Below are 23,096 nucleotides of genomic sequence, written 5' to 3'. Positions count from 1 at the left end.
CTGTACTTTTCCTAGTTACTTCTGTATTGATTTTTTCTGCTTAACTGACCATGCCATGCACCTGTTCCTTTAATGTTATGTAACAATCTCTAAAAAAAAAAAAAAGCTTAAATCAAACTCTGACAGTTCGGTCAGACCCACAGAGGCTGGCTGTTCTCCAGCATCCAATCAGGTGCCTGACTCTTCATTTGTTGCCTGTGCCATCCATCCTTTGGGGACCCTGAGACCTGCCAAGGCTGGACCCCAGCAGAAACTTATAGCCCATCAGACGTCCAGGAGAGAGGAGTACAAATTGGTCTGGAACTCAGAAAAGCAGGCCAGGTAAAGTACCTTCCTAAGTACGCCCCATACTGATAGCAACTAAAGCACAGGAAGTAAATGAGATTATTTCTAGAGAATGTGCAGGTAACCAAAAAGGGGGGGGGGGCAGAAGACAAAACCCAGGGAATAAGCGACATTTAAGGGATCAACAGAGAAACAGGAGCCTACACAGGAGACTGGGAAGGAATAACCAGAGAGGCAGAAGGAAACAGCAACAAAACCCCAGAAGTCTGACCACATCAGAAGCCGCAAAGGGGCTGAGCAAGCCCTGAAAAGTACCCAGTAGACCGTGCAATGAGGCGGCCAATGGAGAGGTTGGCCAGAGCAGATCGGTGGCATGAGGAAAAGCCAGAACATGGCAGGCTGGGAAATAACAGGAGGTCAGGATACAGAGCAATGAGAGGAAATGATTTTTTTCTACTTCTTTCCAGAGAGAATTAGAAAGGGAATTCTTTCTCCCTCACTTAGCTCTGAAGTGAAGGAGAAAGACAGTTGGAGAGTGTTACTGGCAAGGGAATTTCACCTATTTTTCATTTTAAAAGAGACTTAAATATGTGATAAGGCAAGTTCCTTGAAGAAACAGAAGGAACAGAAGTAAACAGGTGAAAGGCATTGGCCATCAACACAATGTAATGAGGACAAAACAGTACTAGCAAGGGAGTTTGTATATTTAGGGACACCTGAGCAAACCGAAGTCAAATATGTGTATGTTTAATTTTTAAAAGATGAAGAGGAAATTTTAAAAAATATTTCTTTATTTTTTAGAGGGAAAGGGAAGGAGAGAAATATCAATGTATGGTTGCCTCTTGTGAGTCCCCTGCTGGGAACTGGCCTGCAACCCAGGCATGTGCCCTGACTGGGAATCAAACCACGATCATGTGGTTCGCAGGCCCGTGCTCAATCCACTGAACTACACCAGCCAGGGCTGGTGAATAGGAAATTTTAACCACATTTATTTACTCTGATGAAAACAAGTAGCTAGGCATGAGCCTCACAGTGGAGTTACATCTGTATTTTTAAAGTTAATTAGAGCCTTTTTAAATTTAAACCCTTTCCCAACAGTTAATTCTATAAGTAATTAGGCAGGAGCAAGCAAGGTGGCCCAGAGTAGGGTGCTCAAACCCAGGTGGGGTCAGGAGGACCTGCAGAGAGGCAATGAGAGCAATAGCTCAGCAGGCTGCACCCTGAGCACAATGAGGAAGGTGACCAGGTGACCTGAAGAAGGGGACCTGCCATGGAGCAGAACCCCAGTGAGGTGAAGGGAGTCTCAATGAGGGGCTCGGGGTGGCAGAGAGATGAAATTGCCTACGTCCAGGGGAACCAGCCAGGCACATAAACTATTAAGGATAATGGAGCCAGCTGGAGAAGGGAATTAACAAATATGAAAAGGGAAGAAATAAGAAGGAAGCTGTGGTGTTGAACTGGAGTTACCAGTGAACCCATGGTTTCCACAGAGAGACAGACAGATAAACACAGAGGTAAATGTGTGTGAGTGCATATATTCCCCAGCCCATTCAATGGAAGGGCAAAGGAGCAGTCACACCCCAGCAGCAATGACCATTCCTAGCTCCCAGATCTTGGTTTCTAAATGTTATTCGCCATTAAAAAGAACAAGGGCCCCTTAGAGATGTCACTGATTCCAGGACAAGGGCAGGAAAAGCACAAGTAAACCTAGAACATGTTGCCATGCCAGAAAGACAGGAAGTGCTCAAAGAATGATGGGGACACATCAAAAAAAAAAAAGTGCTGGCTGGTGTAGCTCAGTGGATTGAATACAGGCTGCAAACCAAAGGGTTGCCAGTTCAATCCCCAGTCCGGGTACATGCCTGGGTTGCGGGCCAGGTCCCCAGCGGGGGGAGCATGAGAGGCAAACACATACTGATGTTTCTCCCCGTCTCTTTCTCCCTCCCTCCCCTTCTCTCTAAAAATAAATAAATAGAAGTATTTTTAAAAAATTTTAAAACCACAGCCCTGACTGGTGTGGCTCAGTGGGTTTGGTGTTGTCCCACAAACTGAAAGGTCACTGGTTCGATTCCCAGTCAGGGCACATGGCTGGGTTGCACATGAGGTCCCCAGTGGGGTGCGTGTGAGAGGCAACTGATCGATATTTCTCTTGCACATTGATGTTTCCTTCTCCCCTCTTCTCCTTTTCTTCCCCTCTCTCTAAAAATAAATAAGTTAAACAAAAACGCAAGGGCCAGCTTGAAGGAACTAGGACAATCTGAGTATCAAAATAGATGAAGTAATGCATTATAACCCGCTCAATAAAATAGGAATCCATGAGTCCATAGTGATTTTAAAGTAAAAGTTGAAAGTCTGAGGAATGGGATATTCATAAGGTCTCAAAGAACCTCCCTTCAAGGTACTTATTAGTTACGAAAGGAAAAGAGTAACTTCACAGTGAAGACGTCTGGCAGACACCACCTTCAACAAGGAATCAAGGTTAACATCACAGTAATGGGACAAATTAGAATCATGCACCACTTGGTAAGATGCATCCTTTCTGTGACATTCCTGCCAAAGACGCATGTCCTGAATCTAATCTTGGGGAAGCATCAAACAAACAGAAATTGAGAGAAAGTCCACAGAGGAAGGGGCCTATAATCTTGGAAAGTGGCAAGGTCATGAAAGTCAAGGAAAGACTGAGAAACTATTCCTGACACAACAGCTAAATGCAACCTGTGATTCAGAGCTGGATCCTTCCGCTATAAAGGCCCACTGGTGCGAGTTGAATGGGGTCTGAGGATTAGACAGTGTAATGTACCAGTGTTAATTTCCTGACATTGACCACTGTATCGTGGTTCTGTAGAAGGTCCTTGTTTGTACAAAATACACAGGAAGCTCTGGCTGGTGTAGCTCAATGGATTGAGCACAGGCCTGCGAACCACACGATCACGGTTCAATTCCCAGTCAGGGCACATGCCTGGGTTGCAGGCCAATTCCCAGCAGGGGACTCACGAGAGGCAACCATACATTGATATTTCTCCCCTTCTCTCCTTCCCTTCCCTCTAAAGATAAATAAATAAAATCTTTAAAAAAATACACAGGAAAAGCCCTGGCTGGTGTAGGTCAGTGGATTGAGTGCCGGCCTGCGAACCACACGATCGCAGTTGGATTCCCAGTCAGGGCACATGCCTGGGTTGCAGGCCAATTCCCAGCAGGGGACTCATGAGAGGCAACCATACATTGATATTTCTCTCCTTCCCCTCCTCTCTAGAGATAAATAAATATATATTTTTAAAAAATCACAGGAAAATATTTGGGGGTGATGTGCATGTCAGCAACATACTCTCACATGATTTGGGGAAGAACAATTCTTTGTACTTACTTGCAACTTTTAAGACTTTTGAAGAAGTTATTGGAAAGGAGGATTAATCAGATTATAACTATTAAATAAAAATCAAAATTTGCAGGGTAAAATTATGACAATTCAGAGGGAGTAGCCCTTCTCTTTCTGTTCTTTTAGACCTTCCTTATCTAAGGATGTGCAAGTTAATGAATTAAAAAATCCCTTTGTAGCCATAGGATTCAATGTACAGCTCTGAGTATCTATTTAGAAACACTAAAATAATACCAGTACCTCCTAAGCTGTCAAGATCCTCAAGAATCCTGCCAAATCTGTGAAATAAAGAAAACTGGGATTAAATGACAGTCATGATGATAGCCCTGTAAAAATAACACACTTTAGGGCCATAAAACTGTTCTAAAAGTAACTGTGGCGATGTTTGTACAGCTCACTGAATATACTTAAAAACCATAGAATTGCACACTTAAATAGGTGAACGATATAGTATGTGAATTATACCTCAAAGCTGCAACAGAAAGGAAAAGAAATGAAAACAAATAAATAACGCAAATAAAAATACGACTATGTTACCTTACGGCGTTTTGAACAGTCAAGTACTTCTCTCGTAATTCAGGCTGACTGCCCAAGGGCAAGAGAACTTCGACATAACTGTCTTTCATTCTCCGAGGTGGCAGTTCTTCCTGTGACTTAGCCAAAAAACTCTGAAGTAATTTTCTTTCCTCCATTGCTTTCACATGGTCTCTGAGAAGAAAGGATGAAAGCTTCATGAAACACAGGAGCAGGGCTACCCCACAATTTTGGTGACACAGAGGCTAGACAGGCACCATCAGAGGAGGAAAAGAAGAGGTCTGGACCTACCTCGTTTCCTCTTCCTTCCCCCCCTTCATACCTGCTACTTGGTACAATTCAAATTTTCTGTTAAAATTCCTTAAGTTAGTAGATAAGAAAAACATACCCAGATGAACCGTATATTCACCCTCATCAAAAAGTGTATTCAGATAATAGAATATTTGAAATCAAATTAAAAATACAGATATAGACACAATAGTATATACACATATATGAGTTAAAGAGTGACATGGCCACTGAATTACATATCCTCATGTCTTACTTTGCCAGTTCTCATACTCTCTGTGCCCCAAAGCACGCTAGCACATGTGCTCTCTCCCCCACACCTGTCCCTCGCCCTCGCTCACTCTCATGCTCTCTCTCTCTCTGCCTTCAATTCCAGGAAAGAAAGACAGAGGAGGAAAAATGGAGTATATCCAAAAGAAGGCAGAGCAAAAGGTTAAGAGAAAGAAAACATGAGAAGGAGACAGAAAGAGAAGAAAAAGAAGAGACAATGAGGTGGAAGGAGAGAGAGAGGGGAACGGGAAACTAAAATGCTGACAATGTCTTTTTAAGCTTCAATTAGGAAGTATTTATTAAAGGTTCAGCCTGCAAAAAAATATATCGGATAGAGGAACAAGTCAAACAGCACCAGGTAAATCCAGAATGTGGACCATTCTACAAGACAAATGGCTTGGCCCCTTTACAGTAAAGCTCATAGGGACTTAAAAAAGAGAGTGAGGGATAACTGTCTGTTATTCTAGATTCAGAGGATTAAAGAGTTGTAACCACTAAAGTCAATATGCAATCCTTTACTGGTCTTCATGTGTTTAAAAGACATGAAAAGCTATAAAGCTATAAAAGACATCTAAGGAGCAGGTGAGAAATTATGACTATAAATCAGTAATATACCATTAGAGAACTACTGTCAATTCCATTATGTAACAGAACGTCTTGCTTGTTGGAGATTCGTGACTACTTTGTTACATAGAAAAATATATTTCTTTATTGGAGTCATATGCTGAAGTGTCATGATACCTGTAATTGACCTAGAAATAGTTCACCCAATACATGTATATTGGCAAATCTAGGAAAATGTTAATACCGTCATTTTCAGACTATAAGACACACCATCCCCCAAATCTGGGAGGAAAGGGGATGGGGGTGCGTCTTATAGTCCAAATGTAGCTTACCTGGTTCGCTGTGGGGGGAAGGGGTGGCCTATGTTATTTAGATTATTAAATATTTTACAGTTTTTGCTTCAAAAAGTTTTCCCCTATTTTCCTCCTCTAAAAACTAGGTGTGTCTTACGGTCCAGTGCATCTTACAGTTCAAAAAATTCAGTAAGTATCCAATCCAAATGGTGGGAACATAGGTATTCTTTTTTCCCTATGTTTCAATAAATTGAAATGTTCCTATAGAAGGTTAAAAAGTCAGTAGAAAAATTTTAGACCAAAAATAAATTATTATATGTCTAGTGATCACTTGTACTTTCAAAAAATTATTATTGATTGATTTTAGAGAGAGAGAGAGAAGAAAGGAGGGAGAGAGACAGGGAGAAATGGGGAAGGGGAGAGAGAGAGAGATCAATTTGTTGTTCCACGTATTTATGCACTCACTGGTTGATTTTTTTTTATATGCTCTGACCAGGGGTCGAACCCACAACCTTGGCATATGGGGACAATGCTCTAACCAACTGAGCTATCCAGCCAGGACTGATCACTTGTACTTTTTGTTTTTATCTCATTTTAGCTTCAAAATTCTGAGCACCAAAAGGAATATTATCCTATTTTACAGCAGAATAATGCTGAAAGAGAAAGACCATATGGGAAACTCATTAATTGTGAACTAACAAGAAGCAATGAAGGAGTCAGGCTGCAAGCAACAGGAAAAGAAAAAAAAAACTTGGGTTCAAGTCCCAAACCCTGGTGCTTAATCATTCAATCTCTCTGAGTTTCCATTTCAAAAAAGAGGGATAGGAATGGATGCCAGCAGCCTGTACAAATTTTGTTGAGAACCAGTGAGGTACTATAGCTGGATGCACTTTGAAAAAAAGTACAGTACCCATAAATCACATTATCTTAGGATAACAATGCCACAACTCACGAGCGCATCAGAATGTTGATCTTCTCCTTGGAGTCAAAATACCTCCCAACGGACCTCCGTACACAGGCCCCCCATCCCTAGAATGAGACCATCCACTGAGCCCAGATACAGCCTCGAATACCACTTGTGGGCTGAAGGAATGAATGAATACACAGGAGTACATACCTCCAGTTTGTGGATGCTCCTACTATCTTCCGCAGCTTATCTCGAACTGAAACAAAAATAAAGAGGTCATCCCTTGAAACAAAGAAATACAAGAGCAGAATTATGGCCACTCAAGAACAATGAAAAGCGATTCATGGGCTCAAAAGCCCAAGCTTTCAAGATCCACGAATGTCCATTTAATACCACAAAAACAGCTCAGAGAAGAGATTGGGCCTCTGCTTCCTGAAAACTTGAAATAACTGTCTCCTTAGTGCAGAAAAGAATACCCTTCTGCCAATCACTAGGGCTTACAGAAACAAAAAAAGGGTAACTCAGTGTCAGCAGGAGACCGTTTATGGTGGAGATACTAGGAACAGAATCCCCACCTACCTTTTTATAGGCAGTAGATCAAATGACTTAGTTCAGGGACTAACAAGAATATCCAAATCTGAGTATCATTCTAATTGATTTTTCTTGCTTTTTGTATAATCTCTTTTTCTTTTTTTAATGTCTGTTCAATTACAGTTGTCCCCATTATCCCTCCATTACTCTTCCCTTCCCTACTCCCTCTCACCGCCCACATTCAATCCTACCCCTCTCCCTCCAGTTCCATCCATGCCATCATGAAGGGTAGGAGTTCCTTCTCATATACAAGTATTTATACTACTGTAATTGCTAGAAAAGCTTAAGCCAGAAAAATGAAGGAAAGACATAAATCAAGGAAAGGCAAAGAATGTGATTTAATTTCAGTTAATGCCCACTGCTCAAAAGTGGAAGAGTTAGTGAAAAAAAAATTAAGCACTTAGCTGATACTAATTACCACACACACACCATGATTCACGTGTATAGGAGAACATGCTATATGGATAAAGAAAAAATAAATTAGATAAGTAGTAGTAATTCAAAACTAAAACATAAGTCTGTAGGATTCCAAATAATGTATTTACTTCATTTTTTTCCTAGCATTTAAAAATATACACTCCAGTTACAAGAAATTAATGGTCTTTCAATAATTAACTGATCAGAACCAAATATTGTTAGATTAACATGCACTTTAACTTTCATAAAAAACATTGTTGTTGCTATCAAATGATTGTTATATACTATAAATTTCATGCAAACTCTAATTACAAACAAATCATGGAGAACTAGAAAAATAACCATTCATAAATTAGTCTTATTTCTGATTTTTTTCCTCCTGAGTTCCTTGAATAAAGAATAAACAGAAAATACACCCTCAGGATACAGACTAATGCTGCTCAATAACATGAAATGATTGTTACAAGTTCAGTCAGTGTAAAAAGCAAGGCCACTGTTGAGGGCCAAGAAGGAAAGTAGATTTTCAATTATAAGTATACATATATATTTAGGTGGACCCTTTAATTACTATTTTAATTACAATGAATACTCCTAAACTGATAAAACACCTATACCTTACATATCAGATTACCAGTAGTAACTGAAGTGTATTTCAATTAAACAAGGTCCCTCTAACAAAAATGGGCACTGAGAGCATTTAGTTGGTACAGCTGAAGCATCCATCTCTTACTTTTATACACTAGATTTATTTATTTTTTGTGCCTTCAATACCTACACACGGGAAATGGAAATCAATTAACTAAAAGGGCTCAGTCCCCAAAGTTCCCAGGAACCAAAGCTCAAACTCTGAATGTGATCTCTACCCACAGCTATTCTGGTCATTTTATAAATGAGAAGTTCATGAAAGATCTACCTTTGGTATGCCTCATTTGCCCTAAAGCAGGGGTGTCAAACTCATTTTCATCAGGGGACCACATCAGCCTCGCATTTGCCTTCAAAGGGCCAGATGTAATTTCAACTCCTTAATGGTTAAGGTGTAGTTATATTTACACAGTCCTAAAATTATTTTGGCCCTTTTAAGGCAGCCGCGAGGCTGATGTGGCCCCCGGTGAAAATGAGCTTGACACCCCTGCTAAAGTATCTATACACACCTCCCAAATAAAACCGGGTTTTTCACCACATGAGCCTGAAAAGTAAACACCCATGCTTGCCTTCATGAATGTGGAAGACTCTCTGACTTTCAGGATTCTGGAATCCTTGAGTCAGTCCTCTGCCAGGAGTAAGCGGGCCCTTGCTCAGGGTGCAAAGCCTACAAAACAAGAAAAAACACTTAGCGTAGTTCTCACGGCTTCTTTCCTGGCAACCCCAAAGATCTGCGCCTCCTCCCAAAGCACTTGGCTGTCCCTACATCCTTAGCACGTAGTCATGCACCGAATAACAACATGTTGGTCAATGACAACCTGCATACACGACAGTAACATCCCATACAGCCTAAGAGTATAGTAAGCTGTACCATCTAGGTTTCTGTAAGTTCACTCTATGATGTTCACACAACATAATGGCCTAACAATGTATTTCTCAAAACTATCCCTCTTGGTAAGCTGCACGTGACCGTACTGTATATTGACTTATCAACCTGTAGGGGTCTGTACTTGTTTCTCAAGTGTATGCATAACTGCCTATGAGGTTACTCCATAAATCATCTCTCTAGCCAGAGTAAATATTTATTGTATTTTATTTTTCAATTACGATTTACATTCAATATTATTTTGTATTAGTTTCAGGCGTACAGCATAGTGGTTAGACGATCACATACTTTGCACACTGTCCCTCTCAATATTTCCAGTACCCACCTGGCAGTATACATGGGTACTGTGCTGCTGACTGTATTTCCTATGCTGTACTTACTTCCCCGTGATTATTCTGTAACTGCCAATTTGTCCTTCCCGGTCCCTTCACCCTTATCACCAAGTCCCCTCCCAGCTGGCAACCATCAGTCTCGGAGCAAACATTTCTTCAGAGCGAAGACTACTTAGATAACTATCTATAAAATAAATAGTATCAACCAGGTTTAATGACTTTACTCTTACTCTTTCTACTTTATTGGCTTCAGAAGCCCAGAATCAATTTGGTAAATGAGTAAATTCATTATGAACATTAATTTTGTTCATTATCACACAATATTTCCTCAATAGGTAAGATAAACCCAATTATAGGTTAATTAACGTTGAAAACAAAATTAACCCTTTCCAGACTCAGAGTACTTACTGAACTTAGGCAGACATTTCCTAATCCCCAACAAATAAAATAAAAGCTATTTATCCTAATGTGCCTACCCTATTCTCCCAAAATAAATTATCGAAGCTGGCTTTGACTCACTGTTGCTGTCAGTGTTGGCTCCTAATCGTAGCGTATGATATCATGGATAACACACACATAATATTAGGGGCTGACAAACTGGTCTGTTGAAAGCACAGCTGAAGAAGGCAAGGCATTGAAGAGGTCATGAACTCTAAATACTGTTACTCTAGCTCAAGTTACTAGTAAATTCTTACTACCTAATGCCAGGACAAGTGATGACTACCCTCCCCTGAACAAAAAGATCCAGTCATACCTCAGTACTCACTGACTTCAGAACTCATCAAACCCTGAACTCTTTGAATTTTGACAAGAAAAAAATGTTTCAGCCCTTGGCACTTGCTCAGGACTTGTCATTCTTGCTAGAACTTGTATGAGTCACAATGCCATCCTGCAAGAGAAAATGCAGCGTTGTTCGGTACCTGTTGGCTTTGGCACTCACCACGAGTTCTGGAACCAATTAATGAGTACCGAGGTACCACTGCATTTTTTATCGTCTGCAGAGCCCAACTTCATTTTAGATGTCTCTTCTGAATTATATACAACATTTGAGAAAAGCCTCTCAGTAAAAACATTTGGTGAGACCTACACATAGTCCTGACATTTGTGCTGCTAGAACAAAGCCTGTCCTTTCACCAAATCAACTAATCTCACTGAAAGAACACGTAAATATGAGCATATGCTCACGGTCACTTCAGCTCCTTAGCCATTCAGGCGTCACGCCAGCTGGGACGCAATCCCTGCTGGTCCACTAAGATCAGACCACTTGTTGGAGTGTTTGGGGTTTGGGTTCTCTGTTTATTCTTTAATCATATAGCTAATAAGCCTCTCTAACAAAACCTGGATTCATTTTTTCACAATAAACTTTCTATTTCTGTACTTTTATATGTGTATTAATATGTCAGTCTTCTAACTCTTGATATTCTAATTCGTATTTTCTCAGAGCATGATCTGAATTTTTTTTTCTCACTATTTCATTGTATGTGTTTTTTGTAGGTTGAAATCCTTTCCTGAGGAAAACCACCCTTCATCCTGCCTTCTGAGAAACTAGCATTCTGCAACTGAATTTACCAGGGTTTAAAAAGCACACTGGGAAAAGCTAATATTTTTCATTGTTACTATTAGAGAGCAAAAAAAAAAAATCATGCCCTAAATACATTAGCAATTATAACAGATGCCATAGATGCTCCCAATATAAGAAACGAGATGTGACTCTGAGTAGCTAAATATTTTGAATACTCATCACAAACTAATAGGAGGTATATAACCATCTCACATATTTGGGTAAATACACATATACACAAGTATTTCTGTTTTGTTACCCTAAGCAGCAGCGTTTTCTGAAGAGTGATGAAAACCATCTCATCCTGCCTGAGAGGCAGTATATAGTACAGAGGTTAAGGGCCTGAACATGCTGTTTGTTAGCTGTGTGACCTTGGGCAAGTTAACCTCTCAGAGCTTCAGTTTCCTCATCTGTAAAATGGGGATGATAATAATAATACCTAGCCCACAGGATTGCTCTAAGGATAAAGAAATTGACACATGTTAAACCCTTAGGAGTATGCCTGATACACTGGTAAGTCCTCAAAAAAATTATTATTCCAGAAAGTCATCCTTCTCCAAAGTCTTCCCTAAAAGTCAAAAAGGACCAGAAATATAGAAGGCATAGCTAGGTGCCATGACAGGCCACCTGTGAATGGCGAGTCAGCTGGAGATAGTAAACGGAGTTGATGAATATAAAGAAACACTTGGGGCAAGACTTCCACCAAGATGGAGGCATAGGTGAAAACACTGTGCCTTCTCCCACAACCAAGTTTGGATACAACAAAAGTGTTAGAGAACTAAGATACACCCAGAGACCAGAAAACCGAATTATACGGAAGTCCGACAGCTACGAACCGTTCAACGGGGACGGTAAGAGAGGCAGAGCCAGCAGCGGAGCGGGGTTGGGAAGGACAGACCTAGGAGCGCAGGCAGCCCGGACCTAGTCAGGGTGCGGGGCAGACTGACCAAGGTCGCACATTCGCGCGCAGTGAGACGGACCACGCAGGCCCCAGGGGGCGAACCCAGTGGTGGAGGGCTGACGGCGGTGGCACACTCACGTGCAGTGGAGCGGGGCACGTGGCCCTGGTGACGGTGGTGGCTGCGGTGCTGGTGGGGGTTGAGGAGGCGGGCGCCGGAGGGAAGCCATGGTCCCTCTTTGACCCCGCCCCCACATACAATGTCACAACCCAGCGATTGAGTTGCCCTGCTCTGGTGAAAAACCTAGGGCTCCGTTCCTGCTACTTAACAGGCACGAACAGCTCAAAAGATGGTGCAAGAACTCAAAGTCCCAGAGCCAATAACTCTAAGCGACCAACAGATTGCCAGCCTCTCAGAAGCACAGTTCAGGACACTGCTTATCAAGATGCTCACAGAACTGGTTGATTATAGTCACAAATTAGAGGAACATATGAAGGCTAAACTAATTGAAATGAAGGGAGAGGTCCAGGAAACCAATAGCGATGGAAAGGAAACTGGGACTCAAATCAAGGGAGTGGACCAGAAGGAAGAACGAAACATCCAACCAGAAAGGAATGAAGAAATGAGAACTCAAAAAAATGAGGAGAGGCTTAGGAACCTCCAGGACATCTTTAAACGTTCCAACATCCGGATTATAGGGGTACCAGAAGGGAGAAAGAAACAGCCACAAGTGGAAAATGTATTTGAACAAATAATAAAGGAGAACTTCCCCAGTCTGGCAAAGGAAATAGACTTCCAGGAAATCCAGGAAGCTCAGAAAGTGCCAAAGAAGTTGGACCCAAGAAGGAACACACCAAGGCACATCAGAATTACATTAGCCAAGACTAAAATGAAGGAGAGAATCCTAAAAGCAGCCAGGGATAAGGGGACAGTCACCTACAAAGGAGTACCCATCAGACTGTCAGCGGATTTCTCAAAAGAGACCTTACAGGCAAGAAGGGGCTGGAAAGAAGTATTCCAAGTCATGAAATCCAAAGACCTACAGCCAAGATTGCTTTATCCAGCAAAACTTTCATTTAGAATGGAAGGACAGATAAAGTGCTTCTCAGATAATGTCAAGTTCAAGGAGTTCATCATCAACAAGCCCTTATTATATGAAATGCTAAAGGGATTTATCTAAGAAAGAGATGATGAAAAATATCCACAGTGAAAGGACAGCAAACACACAGTTATTAACAACCACACCTAAAACAAAAGCAAACCAAGAGGACAGCTAGATCAGGAGTGGAACCATAGAAATGAAGAACACATGGAGGGTTAGAAACAGGGGGGTGGGAGGAGGAGAAGGGGGGAGAAGGCACAGAAAATAGCATAGATGGTAGGTAGAAAATAGATAGGGGGGAGGGCGAGAATAGTGGGGGAAATATAGAATCTAAAGAAGTTGAGACACATGGTTATAAACTAAGGGGGGGAGAAGGGTGGGGGAGGGAGTGTGCGGGTGGAGGGGAATGAAGGGGGGAATAGAACAACTGTAATGGTATAATCAATAAACTATATTTAAAAAAAACAACACTTGAGGCAAATTACTGGGAAAACTGCGGCCCTGCAGCCCTGCTCTTTGCCTACTGCCTTGATAAATTTGGAAATATATCCCTGTAACACAACCAAGGCATAATTGGAACACTTATTAAAAATTGTTGACTACACTAATCATATATTGGTACAACAAGTTTCTATCATCCTATGAACATTCAGCTTATGATAACTTTCTACTGAATTTGGCATCCTGTCTACTGATGATCTGATGCAAACTGGCATATAAAAATGATATATACTATTTCAGAAGGTTTATAGACCACCCCCTTTTGACACCCCCATAGGCCCCTATATTAAGAAATTCTGACTCAGCCCTGGCTGGTGTAGCTCAGTGGATTGAGCATGGGCCTGCGAACCAGAGTATGGTGGTTTGATTCCCAGTCAGGGCACATGCCTGGGTTGCAGGCCAGTTCCCAGCAGGGGACTCATGAGAGGCAACCATACATTGATATTTCTCTCCTTCTCTCCTTCCCTTCCCCTCTATAGATAAATAAATACAATCTTAAAAAAAAAGAAATTCTGACTCAGACCAACCTCCTGAAGAACCTGAGCACCCCCCCCCAAGTTAGATGACTTTTCCCAGTGCCAGTCAAGTAGAGCCCAGTTCTTCTGATCCCACTCTCTCTCTCTCTCTCTATCACACACACACACACACACACACAGTTGCTCTTCACAATCTCAGCTACTTCCCTTTACATATGCAGCAGTGAGGTGGAAGGAGAGGGAGAATCATGTATCACTACCCTTTATAACTGAACCTTTCCAATGAAAGGAGACCAAGAAGCCCAACCTCTCCATTGCTTGTTTAGGGAGTTACAGAAGTCACCTGAAGATGTGAACAGAAGTGTCTTGGCTCTGTTCTGGGTCCCAAGTTTAGGGAGGGTGTCCCGGAGGAGTGTTCAGTACAATTACAGGCAATGCCACTCATGCCCTCCACTCTGAGGGGAACGCCTCTATTTACAGACTAAACAAATTCAGGTGGCTCTTTTGTGAGTAGAAAAAAAGCTAGGAAGATTGCCCACCAGTCGAATAACCTAATCATCTCAGATACTCTGTACTCATTGACACTAAGGGAGTACCTGTTTAAGGTTCAATGGAACTCACAAGAAAGGAAGACAATGGGCATTCAGCGCAGAGAGGACTTCCAAATTGGGGTAGAAGAGGTAAGAAAGGTTCCCTGGGAGAAAGTACGTGGGCAAGACTGTAGAACTTATAGAGGGCCTTTCACATCGTGTCTAATGCAGGCTAAAGCCTTCCATGGTCCTTTTAACCCAACTTTCAAACTGTCTTCAAACAGTGTATTGAAGTTTTTTTTTTTAAATTTTGTTAAGCTCCATAAACAAGAGAGACAAACACGCACAGAGAACCTTTCTCAACTGACAGCAAGGTCCAGAGGAACAATGAGAGAGAACTGGGACCGCCAAGAGAATTGATGGGGATCAGTGTCAGAACCACTACGGTCAACACCAGAGAGCCGGCGCACCTGTAGCTGGACGATTCCAGAAACCAGAACAGGGAGGCCCCTGGGCCGAAACCATGAAAAAAGAACTTCAGTAGATGGAGTGCTCTGGTGAAAGTGTTTGAAAGAGAGCCAGACGTGCCCTGGAGCGATGGAATGATGACAAAAACAAAATAGCACCCTCCTCGTCTAAGTGACCCAATCAAAGCCTCCCACCCCTTGCTTTGCTGCTCATTAAAGCTAAAGTTCCAGTCAGCACCAGGCGGTCCTGGTCATACAGCACTGAGAGCCCATTGGGTACCCTACAATATCTGCCCACATTACAACACACTTAAGTCTGTGTCCAAAAAAACCCCAAGCACTTAGCCCTAAAGAAGCTCTGCAAAGGAGCGCAAAGTACTGGAAAATTCATGTGGAACTCCAAATACCAGCTTTCTAACAAGGGGCTACCCCCAAACCACACCGCGGATGAGCAAACGGAAAGGAATTTCAGGGAACACCCAACTTCCTCTCTTAAAGCGCCCCTTCGTTTTTAATACCACACTCAGTGCCAGAACACACTTAACGTGTCGAGGGCAGTAGTCCACCCGAGGGCTGCAGGCTGGTGAAGCGCGCTCACGGTAGGCGGGCGCCCTTTCCCCCCAACCCTCACTTTCTGCCCAAATGCCCACGCATTAGTCCCGTCAGCCGCCGGCCTGGACCTTCCGCCCTGGCCCGCCAACCTAGCAGGCGTAGACGCTCCCCCAGTTACATACCAAAGCACCGCACGTCTCATCGCGCTCCGCCAACCCGCACGCCACCAAAGACCCCCCGCTCCGCACGCCCGTGGGCAGAAAGAAGTGGAAGCAATGGAGAGCGCGACAGCGCGTGCGACTGCGTGCACGACAGCGGAACCACAGTTCGCTTCCTAAGACCGCACCCCGACAGCCAAGCCTCCAGACTAGGGCCCCTCCGCCCCCGCTACTTGGGGGCGGGTCCTCGCTGTCCGGGGGCGGGGCCACGCTATGCCAGCTGCTCTGCTCATTGGCGGGAAACTGAGGTCCGTTCCGTAGAGCTTCCGACGACGCAATCAGCTAGTGGGGAGCGCGTTGCTAACTAGGGGGCCGGCTTAACCCTGCGATTGTTGGTTAAATGCACCACTGAGGGTGGCGAGGGGGTGACGTGAGAGTTAAGTGCAGTCAGATCCTTAGAGCTTGTCTCCGTTATTCCTCTTCGCCGAAGGCCCCGTGACTTTGCCACGCCTCGGCTGCCGGTCCCTGATTCTTGCCTTTAACTGTACGTTGGCTTCTTCTGGGCAATCTTGCAAACTACTGATACCTGGGCCCCACCCTCTGGAGACGCCGATCTAGTCAGTCAGGGGTGTAGCAGGGGTCACAGGTAATGCTAAAGTAAGCAAAGGTTGAGAACCACTGACCAAAAGGGGAAGAAAAAAACGGTTCCTCTTTTAATCTCGGCCTGCCCCCTAGTGCTGAAAAATTGGAGCTCTTGTCCAATGCAGAAAAATTCAAGGCCACAGCGTTAAAGATGATTGTATCCTAACTAGCACCTTATTCTCCATTTCATTCAACAGATAATTTTTAAAAGATTTTATTCATTCATTTCTAGAGAGAGGGGAAGGGAGGGAGAAAAGAGGAGAGAAACATCGATGTGGGAGAGAAACATCAATCAGTTGCTTCTGGCACACCCCTAACCAGGGACCTGGCCTGCAACCCAGGCATGTGCCCTGACTGGGAATCAAACCAGCAACCTTTTGGTTCCCAAGGCCAGCGCTTAACCCACTGAGCCACACCAACCAGAGTTCAACACATTTTTTTTTTATTCTTTAGATTTTATTTATTTATTTTTAGAGAGAGGGAAAGGGAGGGAGAAAAAGGGGGGACCACACCAGCCAGGGCCAACAAATTCTTATTGAACTGTTTCCAGTGTGCCAGACATTGTAGATGCTGGGGACATAACAAAGTAGGTACAAGTTCCTGCCTTTAGGAGGCTTACCTTACAGGAAAGGAAAAGAAGTCAGCAAGCAAGGGAGCAAATAACATTTCAAACATGGTAAAGTGGTCTAAAGAGGAAATAAGGTAATGAGAAGGGATCTTTGGAGAAGATGCTAATTTCCTAGGAGACAGTGTCCATATTGTGTGCTTCTTCTGATATCCCATGCTCGCCAAAAATTGCCAATTGTAATCAAATAATGCATTTGGCTGGGATGGAGTTTTGGAGGAGTCTTGGTGAAGAGACTGGACAGGGCCTGGAAAGCCAGAGAAAAGGAGGTGACCTTTGAGAGAGTTAAAGAATGACGCTAAATGATCCAAATTGAATTTTCCAATTTCATAACTAAATCCTTTACCAAAAAAGCTAAGAAAGTTACCCAAAACTTAACAGGAAACATGTTTATTTGCCTTTCTGTCTCACACTGTCATACATACCTGGCTAACTTAAGTATGTTGTTTTAATTAAAGGCACCTGAGGAAGCTGGCCAAGTACCACTGCATCAATGGCCCCGCTGAGCATTTCCTGGAAGGAGAGTTTCCTGAAGGACCTGGCAGTGTCACCATCACTACCAAGCCAGATATAACCTGTACTGGAGGCACCTAGGGCTACGTGTCCTCAGCGGAAGTGAGTTGAATAACCACGAAGACATCCCTTTTTGCTGCCTTCTCAGATGACTCAGTTCCATTTCCTGGGGGAAGTACTATGCCTCTCCGAATAGTTCTGAGCTGAGCCCCAGCTCGCTGAGGGAAAGTCACCACTTGGCTAATGCGAACTCTGTCCTGGGGTAGACAGATCTCCAACCCATCTCTCCCTTGTGTCATGTTGGTTCAAGTCAAGACGCACACATCCTGTGCCTACTCTGTGAGAGGAAATCTGCTTGCTGCTGGAGCCACCGATGGAAAATAACGGCCCCTGCCATAGAGGGGCTCGTGCCTGGCTTCCTGACTCATTTCACAGATAAGCAAACCGAGGCTCTGAACTTTCTGGTTTCTTGTTCTGGTCTGTTCATGCTGTAGTACTCCCTTCACTGAGTGCCTTCCTCCCTTCACGGACTCACAGGGCCTAACTGAAGTTCTGCTTCTTCTAAGAGAATTTCCTGACTCCTGTAATCATTATTCACTTTTACTTTCTCGGTACTTCTATTTCACTAAGTCCGTAGCTGACAATTCATCACTTAATTATACTTTGCCTTTATTATTTCTTGGTATCTTGTTCCAGTGCAGGGCCAGATTGAGCAGTGCTAATTTTGGCCTCTGAGATTCTTCTTTTTCTACATTTTTAGGACATATCCTAGCAGACACCTTTAGTTGCCTCCCTTATCCATCTCCAGACATGAAGGGAAGCCTTCTGGGGTGTTCTCGGAAAGATGTTGCTTCCCAGACAAAAAGATAAAGCCTCGTCAGAAGAGCAATTTTTGCTACTGACCTCTCCTCCTGGCTTGGGATGCTGATGTGAGGACATAATGCTTGGAGCTATTGCAGCCCTGCATGTTCATGAGATGAGTTGAGGATGACTGGCAGAGTGGAAAACAGCCCAGATCGTTGATAGCATGGTTACCGGCAATTGCTAAGCTAGTCCTGCAACTGGCTGCCTCCAGGCTTCTAATAGAGTGTTTTAAAGTTTCTATGGCTCCAGCTACTGCAATTAGGGTATTCTGATAGTTGCAGTGAAAAGCACTCCTAACTGATACAATGAGCAAGTTCATTACAAGATGTACCTTCTCTCTTCAGATATGTTAATACAGTCAGTCTCTGAACAGTCAAATATTGACTGGTCTGGGATCCAATTTGACTATCTCTGCTTGATTTTAAGTTGCGCATTCAGAGGCTATCCTAATTCCACTCATTTCTAATTCCACTGCCCAAATCATGCAACCACCCCAAGTGTAACAATACTGAGTATGTTAGGTCTCCTTTCCCAGCACTCCTTTGTCTGATCTGTTACTTCTTTCAAATTCTTCCAAGTCATGCCAGGTTGCAGGCATTTCTAAACCAAAATAGTCTCTTTTGTCATCATAAACCAAACTGATTTCAATGCTGATATTATCATCAACAAAAGCTATGCAATTCCATTTGTGGGAGTCTGGATATCATGTTTACTTATTCTTTATGTCATTCCAATTTTGAGAAATAACTACAAGATGTTTTAGGTTTTCCCTTGGTAATTACTTTCCCGATAGATATAAGATACCAGAAACAAGAGTAGCCCTGTGCTTCTGTTTGACCCATTGGTTGGTTGTTTGTCTTTCTTGTCTTCCCTTGGATTATTATTTTATGAATCCATTTCATCTCCTCCACTGACTTACTATACCTTTTCTTAGTATACATCTTTTTGTCGAACTATTTAGTTATTTTTAGAGAGAGGGGAAGGGAGGGAGAAAGAGAGAAACACCAATGTGAGAAAAGGAACATGCCCCCATTCCCCATCCGGGGACCTGGTCCGAAACCCAGGCATACACCAACTGGGAATCGAACCAGTGACCTTCTGGTTCGCAGGTTGGCACTCAATCCACTGAGCCACACCAGCCCGGGCATAGTATTTCTTGTGGTACAAGTTCACTAGTGATGAATTCTCTTGGCTTGAGCGAATTTGAAATGTCTTTATTTTGTCTTCATCTTTGAAAGAATTTTCATCGGATACAAAATTCTAGGTTGACAGTGTTTTACTTCCCATGCTTTAAAAATGTGGTCCTATCATCTTCTGGTTTGCATTGTTTTTTTTTTAAGATTTTATTTATTTATCTTTAGAGGGAATGGAAGGAGAGGAGGAGAGAAATATCAATGTATGGTTGCCTCTCATGAGTCCCCTGCTGGGAACTGGCCTGCAACCCAGGCATGTGCCCTGACTGGGAATCGAACCTCGATCATGTGGTTCGCAGGCCCGTGCTCAATCCACTGAGCTACACCAGCCAGGGCACTGGTTTGCATTGTTTTTAAAGAGAAACCAATTATCAGTCTCAACTTTAGGATTTTCTCTTTATCACTGGTTATCAGAAATTTGATTCTACAGTGCCTTGGTGTGGTTTTCTTCATGTTGATGCTGCTCGGGATTCCCTGGAATTCTTAAATAGTTTAATTTATAGTTTTCAATGAATTTGGAACATTCTGAAATTGGGTTAAAAAATTGCAAAATTGTACCTCGGGTTTCATTGCTATATATTGCTGAAGGTTAACCACCACGCACAACCATTTATTAGCTCTTTGTTTTGAACCATGGCTCCAAAGCCTAGGCACTGAAAGAAAGTTCGGGAAGTTGTTCTATCTGCTGCCCTGCCCAGATTCTAAGCACTATAACGACATAATTTTCCTCTATCTGGTATCGCTGTAAAATACCTGTTAAAATAAAAAGACCTTTGGTCAAGATGGAAGTGTAGGTAAACATGGCTCACCTCCTCACACAACCAGCAAAAATTACAAGTAAACTATAAAACAACTACCACCCAGATTCAGCAGAAAAGCAAGCTGTATGAAAGCCTGACAACTAAGGATGTAAAGAAGTCACAGTCAGCCCGGCAGGTTGGACAGGCAGAGATGTGAAAACACATGGAGATGCCCAGAGACATGGAGATGCAGAACGGGAGGTCCCACACCCACATGTGGATGATAAAAATTGAGAGGGATACTTCAGGAGCGAGGGATCCCAGCCCCACACCAGACCACCGAGTCCAAGTTTCCAGTACCAGGAAGATAAGTCTCCATAACTTCTGGCTGTGAAAACCAGTGGGAATTGGGATGGCAGAAGAACCTTTGGGATTCTCTTCTTCCAAATAGGACCACACAAAGACACATCATAATGAAAACACCAAGTGTTAAAGATAAAGAGAGAATCTCTAAAGCAGCAAGAGAAAAGCAGGTAATTACCTACAAAGGAGTTCCCATAAGATCGTCAGCTGATTTCTCAAAAGAAACGTTGCAGGCAAGAAGGGATTGGCAAGAAGTATTCAAAGTGATGAAAGGCAAGGACCTACAACCTAGATGACTATCCAGCAAAGCTTCATTTAGAATGGAAGGGCAGGTAAAGTGCTTACCAGACAAGGTCAAGTTAAGAGAGTTCATCATCACCCAGCCATTATTACATGAAATGGTAAAGGGACTTATTTTAGAAAAAGAAGATCAAAACTATGAACAACAAAATGTCAATAAATTCACAATGATCAATAATTGAATCTTTTAAAAAAGTAAAAAAAGCACCAGAACAGGAACAGAATCATAGGTATGGAGATCATTTGGAAGGCTATCAGCTGGGAGGGGGAAGGGGGAGAATGGGGGAACAGGTACAGGGATTAAGAAGCATAATTGATAGGTACAAAATAGACAGAGGGAGGTTAAGAACAGCATAGGAAATGGAGAAGCCAAAGACCTTATATGCGTGACCCATGGACATGAACTAATGGGGTGATTGCTGGAGGGAATAGAGGGTGCTCAGTGGAGGGGGGGTAAGTTGAGACAACTGTAATAGCATAATCAATAAGATATTTTTAAAAGAAGTTAAAAAGTTGTGTTCTGATTAATATGATCTGCATAATGGCCCTTTTAGCATTTTCTCCAACTTTTACTAACTCCGGGTGTGGTTTATAGCTGCATGTTAATCAGGTCACAGATGAGGTCCACTTCTACAGTGAGTCAGGGTTGCAAACAATTTACCCGAGGTGATGTGTCCTGGGCTGGATCTTATCCACCTGCTGTCTAGCCAGGCAGACAAAACACGGGCGGAGTGCAACAGGCGTTACAATACTGAGTACTGAGCCTCCGCAATGACGCCTACTTCTCTGACCACTAGGGCACGCTTCCTCAATAGGAAGGCACTAACAGAATCATTGCACATTTATTATTCATGAGGAAGGTCAAAGTTTCACGCCAAAGGTCAGGATAAAAATGTGTGTGATGACAGGATAAAATCAGGTTTAGGGACAAACCCTTCTCTCTCCCCATTGAACCATTCACAATGATTCCTCCTGATCTGAAAATTGTTATGATCCTTATAGCACCAGGTAGACAGAAAGGAATGAGCATTTAGAGGGTACTCACTATATTCTAAGCATTCTACAAAGGACTTTACAACGGCATTTAATATTCACAGCCCTAGGAGGAGGAAACTATTCACTCCATTTTACAGATAAGCACTCTGAGATTCAAAACCCTGTGCCAAATCACACAGCTGAAGACTGGCAGCACTGGGATTTGTGTCTAGCTCTGCCTGGCCTCCAAAATCCCTGCTTTTTCTGCTGCACAAGTGCACTCAACTCCACCAACGAAAAGGTACTTACTAAGTCAACTACCCTTAGGCTCCATGCCAACAGGATGGCATTGTCTAAGTCTCTTGTTTGGATGAGAAAACTCTTCCTTTTTGTCAGATGATGAATGCGTACACTATCTATGAGGGAAGAACATAAATGGAGAGCAGCGGACCATCTTCAGAGTACTGGGATAACACTTATCTCAGAAAGAGTGATGGTGTTGGGGTGCCCCAGATTCACTGACTATGCATCCAAAGAGGAGTCCTCCACAAGCAGAAAGTCCTACAGCCTCTGGATTTCTCCTTCTGGGAAGGAGTCTGGATCGGAGTAGCTTCCTGCATCCTTTTAGGGCAGCAGGGATCTCTTAGTAAGTTTATTGTTTCCTTGTCTCAGGCAGTAGGTGTTTCTGATCCACAGTCTATAGTCCTACTTCTCAGTCCCATTCTTGGTGTGGCGGGCAGGGATGCAGGGCACAGAAGGAAGACTTAGGAAGAGCAAGCTATCGGGGAGGCTGGAATTGTCAAGAGCAAGCATTCTGGTTGTAATTAAATGAGGTGTGTGCTCAAGAAACTTAATTTGGGTAAAGGGGATCGAATATGTTGAATATTTACAGTTTTTTGTGAGGGCTTCTTTTTTGCCTAAGCTCCAGCCTTAGGACAAGATATGGTAAAATATGTTTTTAAACTTTCCATTTTTGGGACTTCTGCCAAGATGGAGGCATAGGTGGAAACACTGTGCCTTCTCCCACAACCAAGTTTGAATACAACAAAGGTTTGGAGAAACAAAGACACAGCCAAAGGACAGAAAATTGAATTATACGGAAGTCCGACAATAACTAACCGTTAAACCGGGACGGTAAGAGGGGCGGAGCCAGCAGTGGAGCAGGGTCAGGCAGGACAGAGCCCCAGACCTAGGGCGCAAGTAGCCTGGACCCAGTCAGGGTGTGGGGCAGACTGACCGCAGTCGCACAT

The 23,096-nt window shown here is 43.0% G+C and overlaps 1 protein-coding gene across 2 annotated transcripts in view; it reads right to left on the bottom strand.

Moving 5' to 3' along the window:
- The window catches only part of ACOT9 (acyl-CoA thioesterase 9), a 31,477-nt gene extending 15,608 nt beyond the window's left edge, over positions 1 to 15,869 (bottom strand). Inside the window, exons 1-6 of one of the 2 annotated variants that reach the window (XM_037046222.1) lie at positions 15,656 to 15,869; positions 8,737 to 8,834; positions 7,538 to 7,564; positions 6,728 to 6,773; positions 4,199 to 4,369; positions 3,902 to 3,939 (exon numbers count right to left, since the gene is read on the bottom strand). In XM_037046222.1, coding sequence (XP_036902117.1) covers positions 3,902 to 3,939; positions 4,199 to 4,369; positions 6,728 to 6,773; positions 7,538 to 7,564; positions 8,737 to 8,834; positions 15,656 to 15,675 — 400 coding nt within the window. In that variant the 5' untranslated portion in view covers positions 15,676 to 15,869. The remainder of the gene's footprint in view (positions 1 to 3,901; positions 3,940 to 4,198; positions 4,370 to 6,727; positions 6,774 to 7,537; positions 7,565 to 8,736; positions 8,835 to 15,655) is intronic. The other variant, XM_037046223.1, reaches the window with a different exon arrangement.
- Between the last annotated feature and the right edge of the window lie 7,227 nt (positions 15,870 to 23,096).

The sequence above is a fragment of the Sturnira hondurensis genome, unplaced genomic scaffold, assembly GCF_014824575.4.
Source record: "Sturnira hondurensis isolate 20B ecotype Veracruz unplaced genomic scaffold, ASM1482457v3 Scaffold0005220, whole genome shotgun sequence".
NCBI classification, from domain to species: domain Eukaryota; kingdom Metazoa; phylum Chordata; class Mammalia; order Chiroptera; family Phyllostomidae; genus Sturnira; species Sturnira hondurensis.
Note: the sequence above shows the minus strand (reverse complement) of the source record. Positions and strands in the feature narration are given on the sequence as shown.